Consider the following 21,545-nt stretch of genomic DNA (forward strand, 5'->3'; position numbering starts at 1 on the left):
ACAATTAACCAGGAGATATCCCTAGTCTCTTGGGACTTCAATGCCATATCGGCAACCAAACAAGGAGTTTTACTAACGTGGCACCCAAATGCCAAGCAAGCCCCCTAAGCCATCCCGGCTTTTGTGTGGAATAATAAATAATATACAAGTGAAGTTCAAATGACCAAAATACCCCTAGTATAGATTTTGACCACTTTAAGACTCCCCTCAATCTGAAGTGCTGCTTCTCTTCTTTCTTTCTTTTGGGAAGTGGTGACTTTATTGAAGAGAATAAAAAATAGGGGTGCAACTTGGGTCGGGTCGGGTTGAGCTTTTGGTAAAAAGTGAACTGGACTGAACCCGAACCTGCCCTGATTTTAAGGTAAAAGCTCAACCCAAATTCCCAAAAATCGACCCAACGATTGCACTCCTAGCAAAAAAACTACCGAAGAGAGCAAAAACTACCTCCAGCTGCTGCCCATAATACAAAGCCTCACAAGATACCTGCGATTTTGTTAGCTTATCGGTCAGCTCATTTGCGATTCTAGACATGCTTATACATACCTCCAACGTATTTTTTAACACAGCAGTCCATGTGAATGCTTGCACACCTTTGTAGGAATAGGACCATGTTATTTCTTCCTTCAAGTTATAGGGACTCTTTTGTCGGGGCACAAGAGCTTCAAAGGATGTCACCTCGAACTCTCCTCTGGGATCTGGTGCTCAAAACTCTTTTGTTCTAGCAAAGCTATGAAACATTACATCTTTAAATGATACAAATTAATTTTCTGAAGCTATTAAATTCAGACTCCTTTAGGTTCTTATATACCCAACCCTCAAATTACCACTCCCACACCCTTTAATAGCTCTCAAAAATTTTGTCGTCTTTGATTTTTATTCAAGGCTTACTAAAAATTAAGGGTGCAACTTGGAATTAGGCATGGAAGATCGAACCACTGGATCTATCTCAATTTTTGTGGGTTAATGTAGCATTTGATGATTAATTTCCATATCAAATTTCAAATGCAAACTGTGTCAGGATCTCTAGATATCTCATCATGAATATACTGACTTGATTTCTATATATCAGGATACATGGTTCCTAAAGAAGCTTAATCTCCACCTTTAATTTATTTTCATGGCAGGAATTTTCTGTAAAAGTTTGGAAAGGAAAAATATTTATAAAATTTCCTACTTTTAAGCTCAAAAAAGAAAGAACAAATCTTAACCTGGAACTTATGATGATATCACAACAAATAAACTATAATCATATTATTTCCCTGTAAATTTTGGAAATGCAATCCAACAGGGCCTTAATGTCCATTGCTGTTCACAAATCTCGTCTTCATCTTCTGCAAAACATCAATTGGCTTTGACGAAGAGCTGAATATCTACAGGCAAAAACATTGATTTGTCCAAGTTAAAACAACGTAAAATCATTCATCCAGATGAAAGATCCAGATCACCGAATAACAGGCCACAATCGACACCAAATTTGTAAATTTCTCTTTAATTTTTGAATAATATTCTGAATTTAAATAAACTGTATTTTTCCTATTATTATTTGGCAACTACATACCTTTGGGGAGAACATATATCGTAAATTTGTAACTTATTACTTCTGTAACCATTCAAAAAAAAAAAAACTTATTACTTCTGTCAGAAGCTATCAGTGGCAACCTGAAATGAAATTTACAAGCAACAGACTCTTTGCTTCTTTTTCTTTTGCCTGAATTTCTCCCCACCACTAACACTACTTTCATGAGTGCCATTGACCTTGACATCAGCTTCTTTATAACCGCCATTCAACATATTTGAATTTGATCCTGTTTCTATAATAACAGTAGAATTGATCATCCCACCAAGGGAACTACCATCTTGAATTTCTCCTGATATTGGAGAATTTTGCCTCAGATCTGCTGCTGATTTTTGGTTATCATCAGCTTTCGTTGAAGGAGGATCCACGCTTGCAAGTCTGTAAGAAGAGAAATAGACACTGAACTGTCAATATCCAAGCTTATCTAAACCTTCCATCACTAATAAAATATAGTCTGTAATTAGATATCATAGAAAATCTTTCCAGAAGTAATGCCCTCATACTATGTAACTTAGACACAGACAAAGACATGAGCGTGTGTCGGTGTCAGACAAGGACACAAGGTATCAAGCATGGTGACTTTGTAAACCTCAATACATCGGCACACACACGTCCACACACGTCCACAGAGCCATAATAATGTTGAGAGGCATGTTACTATATAAGGATTGGTTCATGAAAGAAGAAATATATGTGTGAGCTTTGATTTGGTGGTCTCTTGGCCATAACAACTACATGTGGCACGTGTGGAGGATGACCTGTACTATCCAAAATGTGGGCCATACTGTGGGTTAGCCACGTTTAAAAAATTGCACCAATTCAACAATCCTAACCATTTAATCAATAGATTACCCGTTAAATATGTACCATGGTCAGTTTTTTTTTTGTCAACTGTCCATTTGCAAGCTGCCAATCAAACAGTTAGATCATCCAGTTTGTACAATTTTTGAGCAATCATGGGACCCTTCAATTTTATGCTGCATGAACGGTGAGGATGGTGGGGAGCATTATATGACATCATTCCCATACAATTTCTTAGTTCTTCATGTTTGTGTCTAGACATTTCATAACTTAATTAGGTTCTTTCTCATGTTTTGCCTGAATGTGTTTTCAAATTAGTGAAAAATCGGATTCTATTCCCATACAGATAAAATGTAATTATTCATTGGAACTATATAAATAGCATGCATAACAAAAGAGAAGAAAGATAAACTGAGTGTTTTTTTTCCTTTTTCCCAATTACACATGTTGACTTGTATTGTGCATGATAACTTGCAAAAAAAATTCAAGTATCCTTGTCACGTAAACCTAGAGTTCAGCTAATTACTTGAAATTTATGCTGACTATGGCAATATACTCTTCTGAATTATTCAAGTACAAAGTAGAATGAGGAAAAATTTAGTAAGATCATTGTTATTCAAAGATGTAAACTGCATTCTGTCAAATAAGCATTCAATTTAGATAAGTTATCAAAAGGTTCCCAAGTTTTCTAATCCAAATTGCTAGTGTTTCTTTTGTTATTCAACTGTTTAAACTGTAGTCTATCAAATAAGCATTCAATTTAGAGAAGTCATCAAAAGGTTCTCAAGTTTTCCAACCCATCTTGCTAGTGTTAGTCAGTTTTAAAGGAAGATATTTCGGTCATCCTAAAACACAAATACATATGGGAATGTTTAGTACTAGAATTACCTGAAATCGTTAAAGACGAAACCGCTGCCAGCTTCATCAGAAGACTTATCCATGTTCTGCATTTTTAATGCGTCCCTTCCATTGCTATCCAGAGAAAATGTCGAGCTGGTTCGTGCAACCTTTTCCAAATTTTGAAGTTCCTGATTGGTAGACAAGGAGTCAGTTCTCTTTTCAGTGTATCCCTGTCTGTTTATAAGAGAAATGGCCTTGTCTAATACACCAAGAGCCCATTGCACCTCAGGACTAATAAAAGCTCCCCCTTTGCTTGCATGGCACTGTTTGTCAGTTGGATGGATTGAAGAGTGATTTATTTGCTGATTTTCCTCCAAGAAGGTGGATGATTCAATCTCTTCCTCCTCTATCTTGCTGACCAATCTCCGATCTATAACCTGTGTATGCCCCATTAGAGTTTCAACATTATGTTCATTATCAAAGGTTTTAGGGTCTTTGCATTTATTGCAGGATTCAATACACTCTCCATTTTGAATTTCTCCCTCCTCCGCAGACTTCCTGAAATCCTCATTAGCAATTTTAGCTGTATTTTCCTCAGCAAGGATGTGTATAGAGTTTCCATTATCAAATACTCTTGAATTCTTGTCTTTATTGCAGGATTTTAGATCTTCTGGACCACTAACGTATGCGGGCCCCACCTCCACAGCCTTGAAGTCATCATCATTTGAAGTTTTGCCTGCTTGTTCTTCAGAAAGAATGGCTACAGATACTTCACTACTAAAGAGTTTTGAGTCCTTGTCTTTATTTGAGGCTTTCAGAGATTCTCGAAGTCGAGCGTACATTGGTCCCTCCAAGGCCTTGCTGAACTCCTCATCGCCATTGGCCACAGAAGTAACTGCCTGAAATGCCCCACCATCAAGTTTTTTCCATAAAAAAAATTGGGACATGTTTGAATCAAATTCCAAGGTTGATATAACTGCAAATAATGTTGTGGAAAAACACGAATAGTGTTTCTTTTGTAGATGCAAATGATACTGATGATGATTTAAACTTAATCTAATTTCGCATCTAAGGAGACATTAATTATAATAAAATAAAATAAAAGGATGCTATATAAAGAGAACTACAGCAATACAATTACACCGGTGGAGAGAAATGGACCAAACCACCTACTATGACTACGACTATGAAGATGGTTTGTACGTGAAACAACATTGGAAGGTCCAAGTATTTCAAGTACTTTGATTTGCAATTTTTGGTGATTCAACTCAAGATTACAATTACGATAACACAATACAAAAAAGAATGGGAGATATTTTCAAGAGAAGGTGGCACGTGCTATTACGAGATCATTTTGCACTAAAAAAAAGTAAAAGCAATGATGTCTACTTTGAATCATTTCATACTGAAGATTGAAAAAAAGAATTGTGCTATCAGAAAGCTAAACCGGGTATTACTCCACTGAAAAAACATGAGTTGAGGATGGCTGATGCAAAATTATTGGAGGAATGTTTTAGTGACAGAGAGGATGGAGGTTATGAATTTGACTCAAACTATACAATAATATAAGGGAGATGATAAATTTGCCCACTTTCATTCACGTTTTCGCCCCCTTTTACCGGTTCGAAGCTCACAACCGGTAAAAACTCTCTCATGGTTCCACCATTCTTGCCTTCCAATTTAAACCCATTTCAGTTTTGTTCCTGTAATTCATACACGCAGGTCTACATTAACTGTTGGAGACTTTGAGCTGAAAATCTACCTGCTCATTTTCTGGGTTTCTGGAGAAGGTAGTGAGATAAATCTCCCTGTACTTTGAATCCGTCTTATTCCAGTTGCCCATTTAACCTTCTTGTAAAGAAGATATGAGAGCAGCTACCAATACTAATTCCATAATTACAAATCAATGACTTTATGATTTTGGTTCAAACTCATGTGGTTCGTAAGGCTATGTAACTCTCTTAATAAATGGGAATTGAATGTACTAATTGCTAGTTTAGAAAAACTGAGAACTTCAAATTTCAAATGAAAGATGAATCATTAATTATCTCTTTTGAATTTTATGTTTCTTATATTTGTAATTATTGTTTGTGTAAAGGTAGATTCCATGGGGTTGAGCCTCTAGCTCAATTGTCCAGGTTTTGTTCTTCAACCTTGAGGTGGGTGGTTCAATCCCAGTTTACCTACCCAATAAACAAAAAGGTAGATTGGTCTTTTTAATTTATTTTCACTCATGAGTAGCATTTTGGTAATATTTCATCTACTTTATTCAATAAAATACAACAAAAAAGTCATGATGATATATTTCATCACTTCATCAACCTCGTCACTTTCCTCCCCTTCTCTTGCTCCCTTTGTTTTTCTCTTCTCTTCCTTTCTTTGTATCTTCAGTTTCTCGTTTCTTCTTCACACTTTTTTTAACTAAGTATAAGACCATTGATCCTTCTGATCCATGCATCCCTTTGAACCTTTTCTTTTGTTTTTCCTTTATGCGCACAAATATGTGCGTGCGTGCGTGCGGAGAGAGAGAGAGAGAGAGAGAGAGAGAGAGAGAGAGAGAGAGAGAGAGAGAGAGAGAGAGAGAGAGAGAGATTCATCATACCAATGACGATGATGATGATGATAACAATGACGATAACCAAAACCGGAGTATCCATGGAGTTGAAGGTAGCAGCATAAGTGCACCTTTGTATGTTGTTGATGACACAACTTATAGCTTTGGAGATTTTGGATATGGTGGGGTACAAGCATGGGTATGATCCCACGTTAAACTGCTTTGCTCGATGCCATGCCATATTGCGAAACAACATGAATGATATGTGGTGTTATTTGAGAATGGTTTTTCAAAATATAACATAGATGGTGCAAAAGCATACCAAACTAGCGAACATAAGTGAATAAAAGAACCTCACCTATAATGAAACGGGTTCAAAACTTTAACCTCACCTATAATAAACCAGGTTCATATAAATGTTATGAACCGCAAACCTAAACGTGAACCAAGCAAACCAATGAAGTGGGTAACATACTATGATCTTTCAATGTAATATAACAGCTCACCCTAGCCAATAGTCACAAATCTCTGATCCTAGTCTTGGGGAATTCTATTAATTTTTCCCTCATCAACCTCAAACTCAAGGCTTTGGACACAATGATGACGATATATGCCAATGGTTTTCAGGCCCCTTGTGCCTGTTTTTGGTATTGAGTTAAAGAATTACATAATGGACCAATACATTATTAGTGCATTACACATTAAATTTTGAAAATTAAACCTCTACTCCTACAAACTACAATATTTACCAATATACCATATACTAACATCTGTAACTGTATCACTTTTAAGTGTACCTACTAATTGTGTCACTTTTGTAGTTTTGTTAGTATGTTGCATACTGATATTGTTCATTTCTGTAGCAGTTCATCAGTTTATACACTTCTATTCAAGTAGTAGGTAAAGAAATGACAGATAAGAAGAAATGACAGATTAGCAGATATGACAGGCTTGACAAGCTCACCGGCTGCTAGAAATATTATAAAATCACATTAAGATTATAAGAAATAATGGATAGAACAAGGTCAATGGAGGTAGTTAGACCAGTTCTAAGACAGGATAAAATGCTTAGATTATTAATGGTTGGCGAGAGCTCAACTGTAGGTGACCGATTTCCATTTAAATCATTCTTAAAGAAGGCAATCAGATATCCTATTTATAGTTCTAGAATAGGTAGCTTCCTTGGCGATAATGCACGGGTCAATGGACAAGGAAGATGTCAGAGGAAAGGGAAGAAAGATCAACGAATGATTTAAGTAAGAAGAGTTATATTTTGGAAAGTTTTAATTTTAAAAGGCTTCTATTTCGTTAGACTTCCTATTTTAACGCAACTCAATTTCATTGAAGATTAATTTCTTCTTGACCATCAGAATCCTGAATTAGTAGGATCCATGCAAAGCGAACCCCCATCCCCAATCATGGAACAGGTGTCAATTCACACCTTCCATCAGACACAATAGGAAATACATGTGATTTTCTTTTACCTGTAGAATTCGGAAGTAGGTTCAGGGTCTGAAATCCAAATCTTGGAATTTTTGGTGGACGGTTTGAAGAAAAAAATGATTGAGATAGACGAAATTTTTTAACTGAATAACAGGAAGAACCAGTAATTAACAGAGCAAATATTTTTCCTTTTCGCATTTTTTATGTAAGGGTCAAATGTTGAGCCCACAGTTAGGGGTCTGACATCTTCCGAAATTCTGAAACCAGATTTACACAGAATGGGCGACTTTGATTCAACTAAGAAGTCGCATAAGGAAAATGCTATATTAATTAAGTCAAGAAAACTAAAGATTTCATATGACTAAATAACCCTATAGAATTTAAAACATCAAACAACATACTTTAATGATATGGTGAAACCATGTAATGTTGTTTCAAAAACCATGTAAGGTTGTATCATTACTGGGTAAATTCTTGAAGGATGGTATATATTAACAAAACGCCGATCTCATAAAACCTGCCCATGAATACAACCGAAAAGATATGACATCAATCATTTAGCCCCTGTTTGGATTGCACGAAAAACATTTCTCACAGAAAATTTTTCTTGGTAAATTTTTTTCCTATCCACAATATAGAGGGAAATGATATGATTATGCTTAGTTTAGAGGGGTATTATCATAAATTGAAGGTCTCTAAGAAAAAATTGAACAGAGTTGGTTCAAGTTATCCTTTTTTGTGTGCAGAAAAAGAACGAAAATTTAGGAATATTTTTTCTTTCCGAACTTCTCCAAAAATTCTTGCAATCCAAACAGGGCCTTAGTGAACATTATCACAACAAGAGGCGCTATGGTATGAGAATATAACCTTTTGATAAAGCTTAAAACCACTTCCTATGAGCTGTCTTGAGATGAAATTAATAAGTGTTGGAGGGACAAAATCAATCTTGATATCAATATTCATTATGGTCCTGCACAATCGGAAGAGGATACTTCTCTGAAGAACATGCACAAAGTAGAAACAAAAAATTGAACAGAAATATTCTCAGTAAAAGGTTCTATTCATATGAAAGGCGTGAAGAATGACATAGAAATGTCTTCAAATGTTGGCAACTTAAGAAAAAAATCAATTCACTTAAAAATGGTGACAAGTAGTATTCTGTATTTTATGTCGATGCTCGTAAATTACTGTTAATTTCATGCTGTGTAGACTTTATATCCTTAGAAGTTGAATGAAGTGAGCAATTTGTCCTATGGAAAACACTTCCAAAATGGAACCTTTTGAAGAAAAAAAAAAGACGAAAGTGAAAATCACTGCTGATTTCCACTTTTTCAGTGTTTTTGGCATTGATTGGCTGATTTGAGCTCTCTTTGTTGTCTTCATGCACATGTGTCATGTTGGAAGATCCCCTTTTTTTTCAAAACGGATTTCCAGTTTGCTAGCAGCCCTCTTATCCTTTTTTCCTAAAGCATGTTTCTGTGGTTTCCTTCACACTTTTCACCATACATTATGCTTCTTGAAGGCATCCATTGTTCATTCAAAATTGGAAAGAAAAGAAAATAAGAAGAAACTTTTGAAGAGGAAATTATCTTAAATCTTAAAGATAAAAAAAAATTCAAATCTTGCATTTCAAAAAAAAAAAGAAAAAAAAAATCCTTTGAATGGTTGTTAGTAGAGATCTCAAGGAAAAGAATTGTAGGTTGATAATATGATATTAGTAAGCTAGAGCAGTCTAAATTTTTTAGTGTAGTAGTTTCTTATTACTTTCATAAACATACTTTCATCAGTTTCTACTCTGTATATTATCTCCTCCCTGAAGAAAATACATGTTTTCCTAATCAAACTACACTCCTTGTATCAATGGCATTGCCTTTCCATTGGCAGTTTCCTGATTCCTCTATAATGATTTTAATAAAGATACCATTAAAAAAATGATTTTAATAAAGATAGAGACGGAGAAAGGGACTCTGTATATTATCTCCTCCCTGAAGAAAATACATGTTTTCCTAATCAAACTACTCCTTGTATCAACGACATTGCCTTTCCAGTGGCAGTTTCCTAATTCCTCTAATGATTTTAATAAAGATACCAGTAAAAAATGATTTTCATAAAGAAAGAGACAGAGAGAAATGGACAGTCTCAAATAGCTGTTTCCCTTGTAAATCCTCAAGGAACGTAGAGATCATTTATGAAGAAAATGGCCTTCTGATTTGAAGCCCTATTTGAATATTTGCGATCATTGTATAAATGAAGGGAACTAGTGTCAGCTGTCAATTAATACCCATCAAGCTTTACAGGACTTTTACAGGAAGGGCACGCTTGACCATTTTAATTTGATATCTCCACGGACAAAGGGCATTAGTGTCAGTTGTCAATTAATGCCTATCAAGATTTACAGGACTTTTACAGGAAGGGCATGTTAGACCATTTAAATTCGATATATCCGCGGAAAAAAATTTAATTGAAAAGAAAAATCAATATGTAAGTCTCAAGACGAAAAAGAAAAAAGGAAAGCACTAGGCGTATTTGCAACTTATACTTTGTTGACAGTATTAACGTAAAATTTGGTATAAAAATCGGTATAAAAGTTGGTGTGCTTGGATGGACCTTTTAAGTGCAATAAATCACTATGAGCTTAGAACTAGAGACAAAGTAGTCTCCACCCAGCTGTTCAGTACCTCGCTGATATGAAAAGTTGAAAGAGAATGACGGGAAAAAAAAAAGAATAAGGAATTGAAGGAAGTACGGTTGGAGTGTTTTTTGAGGTTGTTTTGGAAAACCCAGTGCTTTTGACAATTATGATAGTTATCAAAACAGTGAAAGATAGTTAATAAAATTAAAATGTGAAATTTCAAAAGGAACTGACTGCAATCTAATTTGATGGCTTCTCATTCAGTATAACACCCGAGCAGTAACTAACTTTACTGTTAAAAATTAACAAATAAGACAAGCTCAGAAACCTCATCAAAGTGAGCTCAAAGGAATCTTGCAACTCTATGGATCTAGGAGGCTGCTCCCAAAAGTGTCAAAGAGAGGTGCACTTATGAATTATCTATATCCAAAAGTCTCAGGATCTCAACATATGTATTTGCATTTAATAAATGACAAAATTACCTCATGCAATGGTTGTGATATATATAAACTCTAGATTCCAAGATTTTCTTTTCTTTTCTTTTGTGCACATTCTGGGAATGTTCAAAACAACAAATACCACAAAACTGAGTTAAATGTACCGTTGATGGAGACATGGGAATAGTACTTGGTAGTGTGTAGAGGAGAAGATTCTAGAGTGATATCCTAGAGCTGTAGAGCACCTTCATAGAAGATTCTTACAAGATGGCTAACATTCATAAGTGGATCAGCCATTGACCTATACAAGGAAATATGAGAAATGAGAACTAACCGAAAGTAGCTTTTGTTTGAGTTCACTTTTTGTAAGGCGAAGCCTCCAACCAACTCTATCCGTACCATATCCTTTGCTTCAGGAATTACATCACCATAGAACCCATGAGTTTGTATATCACAAAGCTCTGTGTCAGAGACCTGAAAGCAAAATTCGATATGAAAGTGATCTAGAGAGAACAAAACCTAAAAAGAAATGAATTAGAAGTCAGGTTCTAGAATTCTAAGCATTTACCGTGTTCATAAGGACTATGACGAGGTCGTCTTCAATATATTCTAATAAAAAAAACTCCACAACAGCTTCTCTTGCTGCAAGTGGCCATGGAACCTTCATCCTTTCTTCCAAATAGTTAACGAAAAAATCAACACCTCAAAATATGAGAAACACCAAATACTAACAAAATAGTCCATGAATTAGATATTAATCATAGTATAACTAACCTCACTATAGAGATCTCTTCGCCAATTCGGACCTTTTTCAAACAAGTGGATGTGATAATCTTGAAAGGTGGAATGCTAAATTGGGGCCACCTGAGAAAAAAATTGTTCAGAGAAAGGATCAGAAAAGGAAATCATGTCTATATCAGTGGTCAGAAGAACACTCTTCAATGTTAATAGTGCATTTAAAGAAGACGTTAGGGAAGTAAATTTGGAGCTAATGAGTCTCTCCAAGCACTACATGCACCCAAAAACACATAATGTGCATAAAGAAAATATTTTCACCCTATCCATCCAGTTTTTCTGACATTACAATCTTGACTTTGCCAGGGAGTATGCTTTCACTGATAATGGAAGTGATCACCAATTTGATAATTTTCTCTTGTTGAATGCTTGGGGAACATACAAATTAGATGACAAGGAATACATAACACTCAAATTGCTTTGGGCGGATGAATAAGACCAGAAGTATGATGCACACTCAAGCAAGAAAATGGTAGTAAATATAAGCAAAAGATAAAAGATTGACAAAGCGCATGCACTATAGCATGTCATATTTGATTCCATATGTAATATATTATGGGAAATGTTTTCAGCACAACTATATTTTGATATTTGCACAAACCCAGCTGTCTTTTCTTCTTTAATAGGCTTGTGAGAGCTTTTGGGGAAATGTAATAACCTTTTGACAGCTCTTTAAATAGTAAAAAGACAAGATGGTTTGTGAAAATATTAAAAATACGGTTGTGCTGATATCATTTCCCTACATTAAAAAAAGCATGAAGCAGGAAAAGTGGCAAAAAAAACCCTCACCATTTTTTATAGAGGGTCGACTCCCAGGAGACACACAGACCTGCAGCACAAATTGAGCAAACCTTTAAAATCTTGTGCCAGTGTCAAAATCTAAAAGATGCCTAGCTACCTTAAGTCAGTCCCATGTTTGGCACTGTAAGACGTAAATCTTAAATCTGCTAGATTTTAACTTACAGACATCAATTGGTCCATCTATGTAGCCTTCAGCCAGTAGAGTATGAAATGGAGTGCCTTGAGAGCCTTCCCGATACATAACACGAACCTGACCACTATCCTGTTTTAACTGGAAAAAAAACAAATGATGGATTTGATAATCTTATCTACGGTCTCATGTGGAAAAATGAAGATCCAAATTTTGCAAAGCATAATCCAAAACAGAATGTTGAATGCATTTTAAGCATGAATCCTTTCATCTCAAACAAGTCAAAAAATATGAAAAAGCGGCACACTACCTACGATCAACATAAAAAAGCAACTAGCAAAGTAAAATCTTCTATTTAATTTGCTCTAATGAGCCGTTATTTAGTTAAAAGCAAGTAGCAAAGTAAAATCTTCTATTTAATTTGCTCTAATGAGCTGTTATTTAGTTAAAAGCAAGTAGCAAAGTAAAATCTTCTATTTAATTTGCTCTAATGAGCCGTTATTTAGTTAACTGTGTGTGTGTGTGTGTGTGATTGGAATTCATTTAACTTCTCTTTATCAACATTCCCGTGAACCATAATGGTGACAAGGGCATATTCTTTTTTCTTTGTTTTTTTTTTTGCAATTTCATGGGAATCTCAGTGGAATTTGAACCCACAACTTCAAGGGGGGTTCTATGCACAATGTGAATTGTATTTAAGCGAAGATAGCTGGTCATTTGATGATTTAGAGATAATTTGACGAATCCACTTATCTAGTATCCTTTCTTATCAAGTATTTCTTACATCCCTTGCATTCTTTCTAGTTTCTTCAAACAAAAAATAGCTCTAGGAAATGAAAATGGCAACTAGGGGGGCATGACATCATTAATTGCTATTTAATACGTACTTGAAATTTCTAATTTGATACTTAAATAGATGATGATATTTACATATGATACAAACACATTGTTCTCTAAACTTATTTCTTGTTTGCAATTTTTTTGGCTCAACTACTGGAATAACGGTCCGAAATTTCGGATTTCGGTCGAAATTTAAAATCATGGTTCCAGTTCACCCTCGAAGGCGTTGCTCTCAAGTCTCAAGTTGATGGGAGACTTAAAATTGGACCAAGACTCATACCTGGCCAAAATCAAGGAAGAATTAATTTCTCAATATCAATATAATAAGCAAATTGAAATTAACTTGTCGTGACTTGGAATTAACTGCCAGGAGCCAAAGGAGAACTTTGCTGCATTCATCACTAGGTAGAGGACCAAAGCATCTCAACTGCATAACCGGCTCGATGAAGAAGCACAAATCAGTACTCTCAGTACCTCTATGCTCGATACTTGGCCACCTTCAAAGTCCTCGTCCAAGGCGGTCATCAAGTTAAAGATGCAAATCATCAGCCAAGGATGGTTTTAAATTATCACGGATGGTTGTCTTGGTTACGTGAGGGTTTCTAAGAGTATATTTGTACTTATTCAAGCATTTCCTGAAGTTTCATCTTTAAATTCAATCATTTGCATATGTTTCATCTTTAAAGGCCTCTCTATTTCCAAATCTAGATTAGAACCAATGAACAGGCTGTGTTCCAGGGTCGATCGAATGGACAACCTATTGATAAAAAATATATTATCAATTAACTCTGAGCCTTACAGTTTTGTACATTTTGTTTTCTTTTTAGTATTTTAATGCTTTTAGAAATTTTATATAATAGTTCTTTCTGGCGTTACTATACATGTTAATCATAATGTTAATTCCTTTCCCTTATTCATGTCAATTTAGTACATTGATCATTGGTTCATCATAGTTTCCATTTATATTTTTAGTCTTCTTTCTATGAGTTACGAATATGTTTAGTTATACTTACGTGGCACAATCTATTCTAGGTACCAACGCATGATTCAATCTTCATTCGTTATATGATAAGTAAGATAGCATCATCACTTAATTAATCAAACCTGTTTAAAACCACATTAAGAATCTTGTGGATTTTATTACAGACCGACATTTGTCGGGCAGGGTTGGCGCCTTACACCTTTGAACCCAATTATCTGATTTTGAACTCCCTCAAGTATTGAAGATCCATCCGTTGTGACTAGTCATATCTTAGTCCTAGGCCCTCCCCTAGGTGGCGACCCTTCAAAGAGGGAGTCGGTTGATCCCAACTCCTGAACCCTTTAAAAGGCGAGCACCACTAAACCTGTATCAGTCTATGTAGATCCTTTTGTGGCTAGAGATTACGAATACAGAAAGAAAAAGTCTGAATAAAATGCAATGAATAAACTTACATAATATTCAAGTCATACATTTATTATATAGGTCAAGATCAAGAAATTCAGTACTGAATTATATCCTAAGCATAAAAGTATAAACAAGTACTATATTTTTTAAGAAAGAAGAGAGTTCAAACTTCAGAGCACACCTTCCAATCATTATGCAATGTCCCATGAGTCTTCAACTCTTCGTTATCATTTCCTGAAGTACACCTTAACATCTTGAGAAGATTTGACATTTCCATAGTGCGCCTTTGTACAAGATCTTCAATATCTCCTGTGCAACATATCACAAACACTTAATGTCATAGACAATTACCATATACTTACAACATCCAAATTATATCAACAAATAGCCAGAAATACCGTTCCAAAGCACCATCAACATACTTCAACAGAAAAGCAACCCTTAAACGATAATAAGCTACTCCAATCATTGTAAAACAGCTCACTAGAAAGCATGCATGTATTTCCTCTTGAGAAATCACTTCTTTGTTTATTGGTGTTAGAAAGAGAGCTTTTTATCATATTGATGGAAGTAGGGGTAATTTTATAATTAAAATATGCGCATTTTTTTAGAGAGATAATTTCTTTATTTATCAGTAGTCATTATTTACTTTTGGGTTTCTTGTCTTTTGATGCAAGTGGGGAGAATTTTGTAATTAATGAAAATATAGATTAATGAGATCAATAAAGTGATTAAAAAGGTGAAATCGGACTATACAGTCCCTATTTTTCTCTCCTTTTTTCATTTTGACTGCATAACAAGCTAGATCTAAGGATTTTTCCTCTTTCTCTAGAACCAAACATCAGATACTTAACGACAACCTTCAGAGCTACATTTTGAGCTTTGATTGGCCAAAGAGGCTAAGTGTTGATAAATGACAATATATTAAACATCAGCAGTTGTACATCCTCTAAATGTTGAGAAGACACACCCTAAAAGATCTCGATCTCTCAAGATTAATGGTATTTTGTGTGGATTTGAGACTTCATTTGAGGTGAAATTATAGTTATTTTCTCTAAGAACTCAAAGGGTAAAGGTTAGAATATATCAAAATGGGGAAATTTTTTGGGGATGTTTTTATAGAGAATTAGTCATTTTCATATTAGGAATCTATTGGATTAGGTTAAGCTCATTTGGTTGAGGTTCAAAGGAGCTATGTTGATGAGATTTATTGATACACAAATACATCATGGAGTCATTGACGTCCTATTACGACCGAAAAGCCAAAGAAAAGAGAGCCCGAATCGGCTGAACGGGTGATGTCATGTTGACATTAGCACAAACCATTGCTGACATCAATGAAGAGCCCACGTATGGTCACATATGAGTGGAACCCCCCATACCCGTACCTTTTTCATGAAGAATCGTATTCTGCATTTTCCCGGAATTTTCTAAGCTTATTAGGATGGGTTTGAGTTTTCAAGTTTCTTATTTGGGATGAAAATACCACTTTTGAGCATTAGTGATCTTAGAAAAGTGTGATGGAAATAGATTTTGAGGGAATTACATGAGTTTAGACTCCTCTCTAAAGCCTCACGACCTTCAACTGGATCCAGGTGTCCTTTCCTTCTGCTCCTAATTTCGTTATGGAATGGTACACCTTTCCTTTCCTTCCACTTCTAATTTCGTTATGGAATGGTAAATGTACATGCACTAATCATCCTATAAGTAATTTTGTTTCATATCAATCTGCATGCCCTTGTTATCGTGTTTTGCATTCTACTACATCGTTTGTTGATATCCTTTTAAGTGAATTCCTTCAAGTGTGACAGAAGCTCTCGAATATCTAACCTAGAAGGAAACCATGATTGAAGAGGTCAACAAGGCTATTTAGGGTCCCAAGCGATCACTTTGCGAGTGATCGACAAGTTTACTGAAGCAGTATTAAAGACCAAGTTTAAGAGCAAAAGGATTATCTAAAGAAAGTTTCTATATAAAAAAGTAGGGACCTTGAAAATATTTCATAGGAATTGAAGTGGCTAATTCAAAAGATGAATATTTATCAATCAACACAAGAATTTATTGCATCTCTTGAAGGGAACAAGGAAGTAGGATGCATAGTTAATCCTGCTCCCAATGGAGCAAACTCACCATCTTTATGAGAAGAATGGTGATGTAGGGTGCACAAGAACCAATTATAGCAAAACTAATATATCAAATCATCATGTAGCCTATGATATAAGTCAGCCAATTTATATGCATGAACCAAGAAAATTCATCTTAAAGTGGTTGATAGGATTCTTGAGGTACGTAAAATCACCCTCTAGAAACGTTATTATGTACGCTAAGAATTTTAGAGGATTATTCATATTGTGATGCAGATTGGTTGGCTTCCTAAATAGATAGAATATCAATCTCAGGTTACTGCACTGTGAGTGGTTGGAATCTTATACAGGAAAAAGCAAGAAGTAATATGTTGTGGCAAGGTCAAATGCAAAAGCAAGTACAAGAGAAGGGCACGCAGCACAGGTGAGATGATTTGGCTAAAATTTTAGCTCAGACAGGAGTTTGAATTATACTTCCTATGAAATTATATCGCAATAATCATAAATCCATACACATAGCCTCAAATCCTATATTTTGCAAAAGGAAAAACTACAGTGAGGTGGATTACCATTCATCAGAGAGGGGATGACACCCAAAGAGATTTACTATTCCTTTTATCAAGACTGAAGATCAGCTCGTAGATATTCTTACTAAGGTAGTTGGCAAAGGAATATTATTTGGATGTCATTCCAAGTTGTGCACTGGGATTAATTCTTTATTTATTTCTCTTAGTTATACTGGATTTGGACTCTCGTTTCTTTTTTGTCTTTTGATGTAAGAAGGGTAATTTTTTTATATGTATAAATGTGTATTAAGAGACTAAAGAAAACAATTAGAGAGACGAGAGTTGACTAATCTCACTCTCTCTTTTTCTTTTGAAAGGTAGGTGTTTTATTAAGAGAAAAAGAAAAAGGGAGGTCGGGGCTACAGAGGAAGGAAAAATGAGAAGAAAGTTAAATTCAAGGTGAGGGAAGGGTCAAGGAGAGAGGAAATCGTATAACTCCAATCTGTCCCTAACTCCCTATGGACCCCAACCCTAGCTAGTCGATCTGCCTCCGTGTTTGCTGACCTCTTGACATGTTGGAACCTAATTGGAGCTCCTGCAAGCCGGGATCTCATCAAAGTACGTTGCGAACCTTCAAGGAGGAGATGAGATCCGGCCATCCATCTAATAATGTTGAGAGAGTCACCTTCAACCATGAGGTGATCCAAGTCCGACCTCTCCACCATCCTAAAGGCTTGCAACACTGCCATGACTTCCGCCTCGTTCAAGTCTTTGGATCCGATGGGGCCTGAGAATGCGCATCGGATCTCTCCTACCTCATATCTCAAGAAATAACCAATCCCAGACAGTCCAGGATTACCAAGGCTGAAGCCATCGAAGTTAATTTTCAGCCATCTGGTTCAGGGAGAGTCCAGATAGATGCCGATTGCTCCTGCCTCTCTGCGACTTCACAAATTTTTTTCAAGCATTGTCTCATGTCCAAACTTAAGTACTGGTTGAAGCACAGGATGCAACTCACCCAAGAGACTGTGAGAGAGACAATTTTAGTGAAAACTAACTAATAGTCGGTTTTTGGAAACACTCTTGAAAAGTCGAGTGTTTCTTTCTTTCCATATCGCCCATAGAGTCAATAGCATCGCAGCCCTCCATAGTATTCTTCCTATTCTGGGCCACTGTACAGTGAACCATGACTTGAGCTTATTAGATAGGCGGAGAGGGAGTCCCTCGAGTCGATAGCATGACTCTCTGTCTGCCCTAAAAAATATTTTCTCTATTTTTATATCTTTTCCATTCAACTTTCTGGGCTTTTTAAGAGTGCCAATGATGATATCCAACATTAGCCAATGAGTTCAGTCATTTACTAAAAAACTACAACTAATCATGTCAATTTCAACCATTTATTGAACTTTTTAAGAGTGCCAATGATAATATACAGCATTAACCAATGAGTTCAATCATCTACTACTATACTACAACTTATCATATCAATTCCAACCATTTCTTGGAGAATGTCATGCAAGAATGATTTCACATTTCAATCTTAACTAAACTACAAGAAGTCTTCCAAATGCAAAAACCTAAATTAAAAATCCCTATATCATATCTAGTTGCCCAGAAATCATTCGAGTAAAACAGAACAGATTATAAATGGCCAACTACGGCAATGAGAGTCGATCCATTTCTTACATTAGAAATACAATTGTTTCAATTAAACATATAACTTAACATTGAAAAATTAAGAGAAATAAAACCTTAGAGACCAGTCCAATAATCAACCAACCTTCAATCCTAGAACAGGATGAGCGTAGGAGCTGATTTCTGACAAGGCTCTTAATAGATTCCTCATTCACAAGATTGGGTGATGCTAGTGTTTTGTCCAGCCTGTCTCGAAACTCCAAGACCCTTTGTTTCTTCTCCATTTTCACATTTATGGGAGCACAAAACAGCACCCTTTCTCAACTAATCATGTGCAAATCATACACTGAAGCTGCATGACGGACATGAATATCTCCCGATATTGCGCAAATAAATTTCCACCTATGAATATCTCCTGAGTTTGAGCAAATAAATTTTCACTCATTTAGTTGAAAACATCAATCGTACAAACGTGGATAGACTACAAATCTAGCAATGGCACGTATGCATATAAAAAGATCTACCACTCCCCTCTTAACAGATAAAGATGAAATCTTTTTCAAAACTAATCGGCGCCATGCACAAATAACCTTTCCACTTATTATGTAAAATTGAAAACATGAAATCATTCATTCCCCTATGTGAAGAGCATACAAAAACCATTCCACCCATTTACTTGAAAACACTGAAAATATTACATGCACGCACGCATTTAGAAATTACAATTTTCCTCCTAGCATATAAAACTAAAACTTCACCTCCCTATAGAAAAAGTTGGCATAACACACACATGCAAAAATAAAGTTCTCTTACAAATATGAAGTTAATAGAGAGAGAGAGAGAGAGAGAGAGAGAGAGAGAGAGTCTTGTAAAGATTATACCCCCTCATAAATTCAAAAATAAAGTTCTCTTACAAATATGAAGTTAATAGAAATATTTCCACCAACTAATTCAAAAATTATTAAAAGAATAGCGTGAACACACACATATTTTTAGACAATGTCCTTTTTCTTTTTTAAGGATGTTAACTAAGAAGTCCCAAAACTTACCACCCTTTATGCAGAGTTTACTGAAAGGATTTTTTGTAATTCTAACAAAGTCCCAAAAAACATTAGACATACAGAATATAATAAGGGCAACAACAAAAAACAGCTCTTGAGAGTATTCTTTCCCCTCTTGGAAGTTGATACATAAAACTAAAAATCTTCATTCTTGCAAATTCTTATAATATCGACTCTAGCGATTTATTTCGAAAATGGGGTATCCCCTCTTAACACATAAAAGTTCACTTTATAAGAACCCATAAAAGAGGAAGTCAGTCAAAATTCAACCCCCATATTCAAAGTCCACGGATGTTCCAGAAATTTATTCAAATGATGCTAAAATAATCACAAATACAAAATTCAAAATTCAAAAAAAAAAACATACACTAGTAAAAAGATCTTTATACAATAGCCCTTTCCCCTTCTTAGGGCATGAGCTTAAAATTTTCTAAAATTCACCCTTCCATATGCAGATTTAACATAAATAATTCTGCCTATTTAAGTGAAAAAAAAAAAGATCATCATAAATACATATATAACAAGAAATCCAATAAAAAGTTATCTAGACCTAGAGAAACCATTTTCATGTGAAACCAAAAATTCATCATCAGTGCACAAATTTTCAAAGACATGATTCCACCAATTTATTCAAAAAAAAAAAAAAAAAGTAAATCTTCACAAATACACATACCAATAAAAAAATAATTAATAAATAACCATAGAAAGAGCTCCAGAGATTTGTTTATTTTTTCCTTTCCTATCATAGAAAATAGATAATAACATAAAATTCATGGCCCCATGTTCAAATTTTGACATAATTGAATCAATTTATTCAATAATAGAAACTGAAATAATCAGAGTACTGAGTACACACATAAAAAGAAATCTGACAAGAAAGTTGATAATTACACCACTAAAAGGCTATCTAGAGAAAACCCTTATATAGAAGCACAGAAAATTCCTCTTCCCATGTTCAAATTTTGACATAATTGAATCAATCTATTCAATAATAGAAACTGAAATAATCAGAGTACTGACTACTGAGTACACACATAAAAAGAAATCTGACAAGAAAGTTGATAATTACACCACTAAAAGGCTATCTAGAGAAAACCCTTATATAGAAGCACAGAAAATTCCTCTTCCCATGTTCAAATTTTGACATAATTGAATCAATATATTCAATAATAGAAACTGAAATAATCAGAGTACTGACTACTGAGTACACACATAAAAAGAAATCTGACAAGAAAGTTGATAATTACACCACTAAAAGGCTATCTAGAGAAAACCCTTATATAGAAGCACAGAAAATTCCTCTTCCCATGTTCAAATTTTGACATAATTGAATCAATCTATTCAATAATAGAAACTGAAATAATCAGAGTACATACATAAAAAGAATTCTGACAAGAAAGTTGATAAATACACCCCTAAAAAGCTATCTAGTGAAAACCCTTATATAGAAGCACACAAAATTCATGGCCCCATGTTCAAATTTTCATCAGAGTACATACATAAGAAGAATTCTGACAAGAAAGTTGATAAATACACGACTAACAATCTATCTAGAGAAAACCCTTATATAGAAGCACAGAAAATTCATGGTTCCATGTTCAAATTTGCCATAATTGAATTCATTAAATCAATAAAAGAAACTAAGATTATCAGAGTATATAAATAAAAAGAAATCTGACAATATAGTTGATAAATACACCACTAACAATCTATCTAGTGAATACCCTTTTCACCTCTTATCACAAAAAAAGCCAAACTCTCAAAATCCAGACCACCCACGTTCCAGTTTTCCAAGGATATGAATCAAAGAAGATTCAAAAGTAATTCAAAAAAGGGAGACAAAGAGAGCTCATAAGCCCTCTGCAAATAGGATAGTGGTCGTACCCATTACCGATTAGAAAGATCCATGCTTTTATATTCTATATCTCTACCATAATCGAAACAAAAATGGTTATAATCGCTTATAAAAAAAACAAGCTTCGACAAGTCTTATGTAGAGGATTAGACGGATTTAATTGGTTTG

The 21,545-nt window shown here is 35.0% G+C and overlaps 1 protein-coding gene across 3 annotated transcripts; it reads right to left on the reverse strand.

The window, feature by feature from the left end:
* Positions 1 to 1,473: 1,473 nt before the first annotated feature.
* Positions 1,474 to 21,545, reverse strand: LOC143859475 (polyketide cyclase/dehydrase/lipid transport superfamily protein). 3 transcript variants are annotated; one of them, XM_077370171.1, is made up of 11 exons: positions 21,407 to 21,545; positions 18,607 to 18,876; positions 14,418 to 14,545; positions 12,042 to 12,150; positions 11,868 to 11,907; positions 11,058 to 11,147; positions 10,852 to 10,951; positions 10,618 to 10,757; positions 8,082 to 8,184; positions 3,266 to 4,116; positions 1,474 to 1,954 (listed from the first exon to the last, which is right to left on the reverse strand). In XM_077370171.1, exons 2-11 carry the CDS (start codon positions 18,743 to 18,745, stop codon positions 1,672 to 1,674), a joined length of 1,983 nt encoding a protein of 660 aa, XP_077226286.1. In that variant the 5' UTR covers positions 18,746 to 18,876; positions 21,407 to 21,545; the 3' UTR covers positions 1,474 to 1,671. The 3 variants fall into 3 exon arrangements, with proteins under 3 accessions (XP_077226286.1, XP_077226285.1, XP_077226287.1); XM_077370170.1 differs by having other exon boundaries at positions 21,256 to 21,490; XM_077370172.1 differs by having other exon boundaries at positions 21,247 to 21,490.

This window comes from Tasmannia lanceolata, unplaced genomic scaffold (assembly GCF_043159265.1).
Source record: "Tasmannia lanceolata isolate RefF3 unplaced genomic scaffold, GAP_Taslan_0.1 ptg000029l, whole genome shotgun sequence".
Taxonomy (NCBI): domain Eukaryota; kingdom Viridiplantae; phylum Streptophyta; class Magnoliopsida; order Canellales; family Winteraceae; genus Tasmannia; species Tasmannia lanceolata.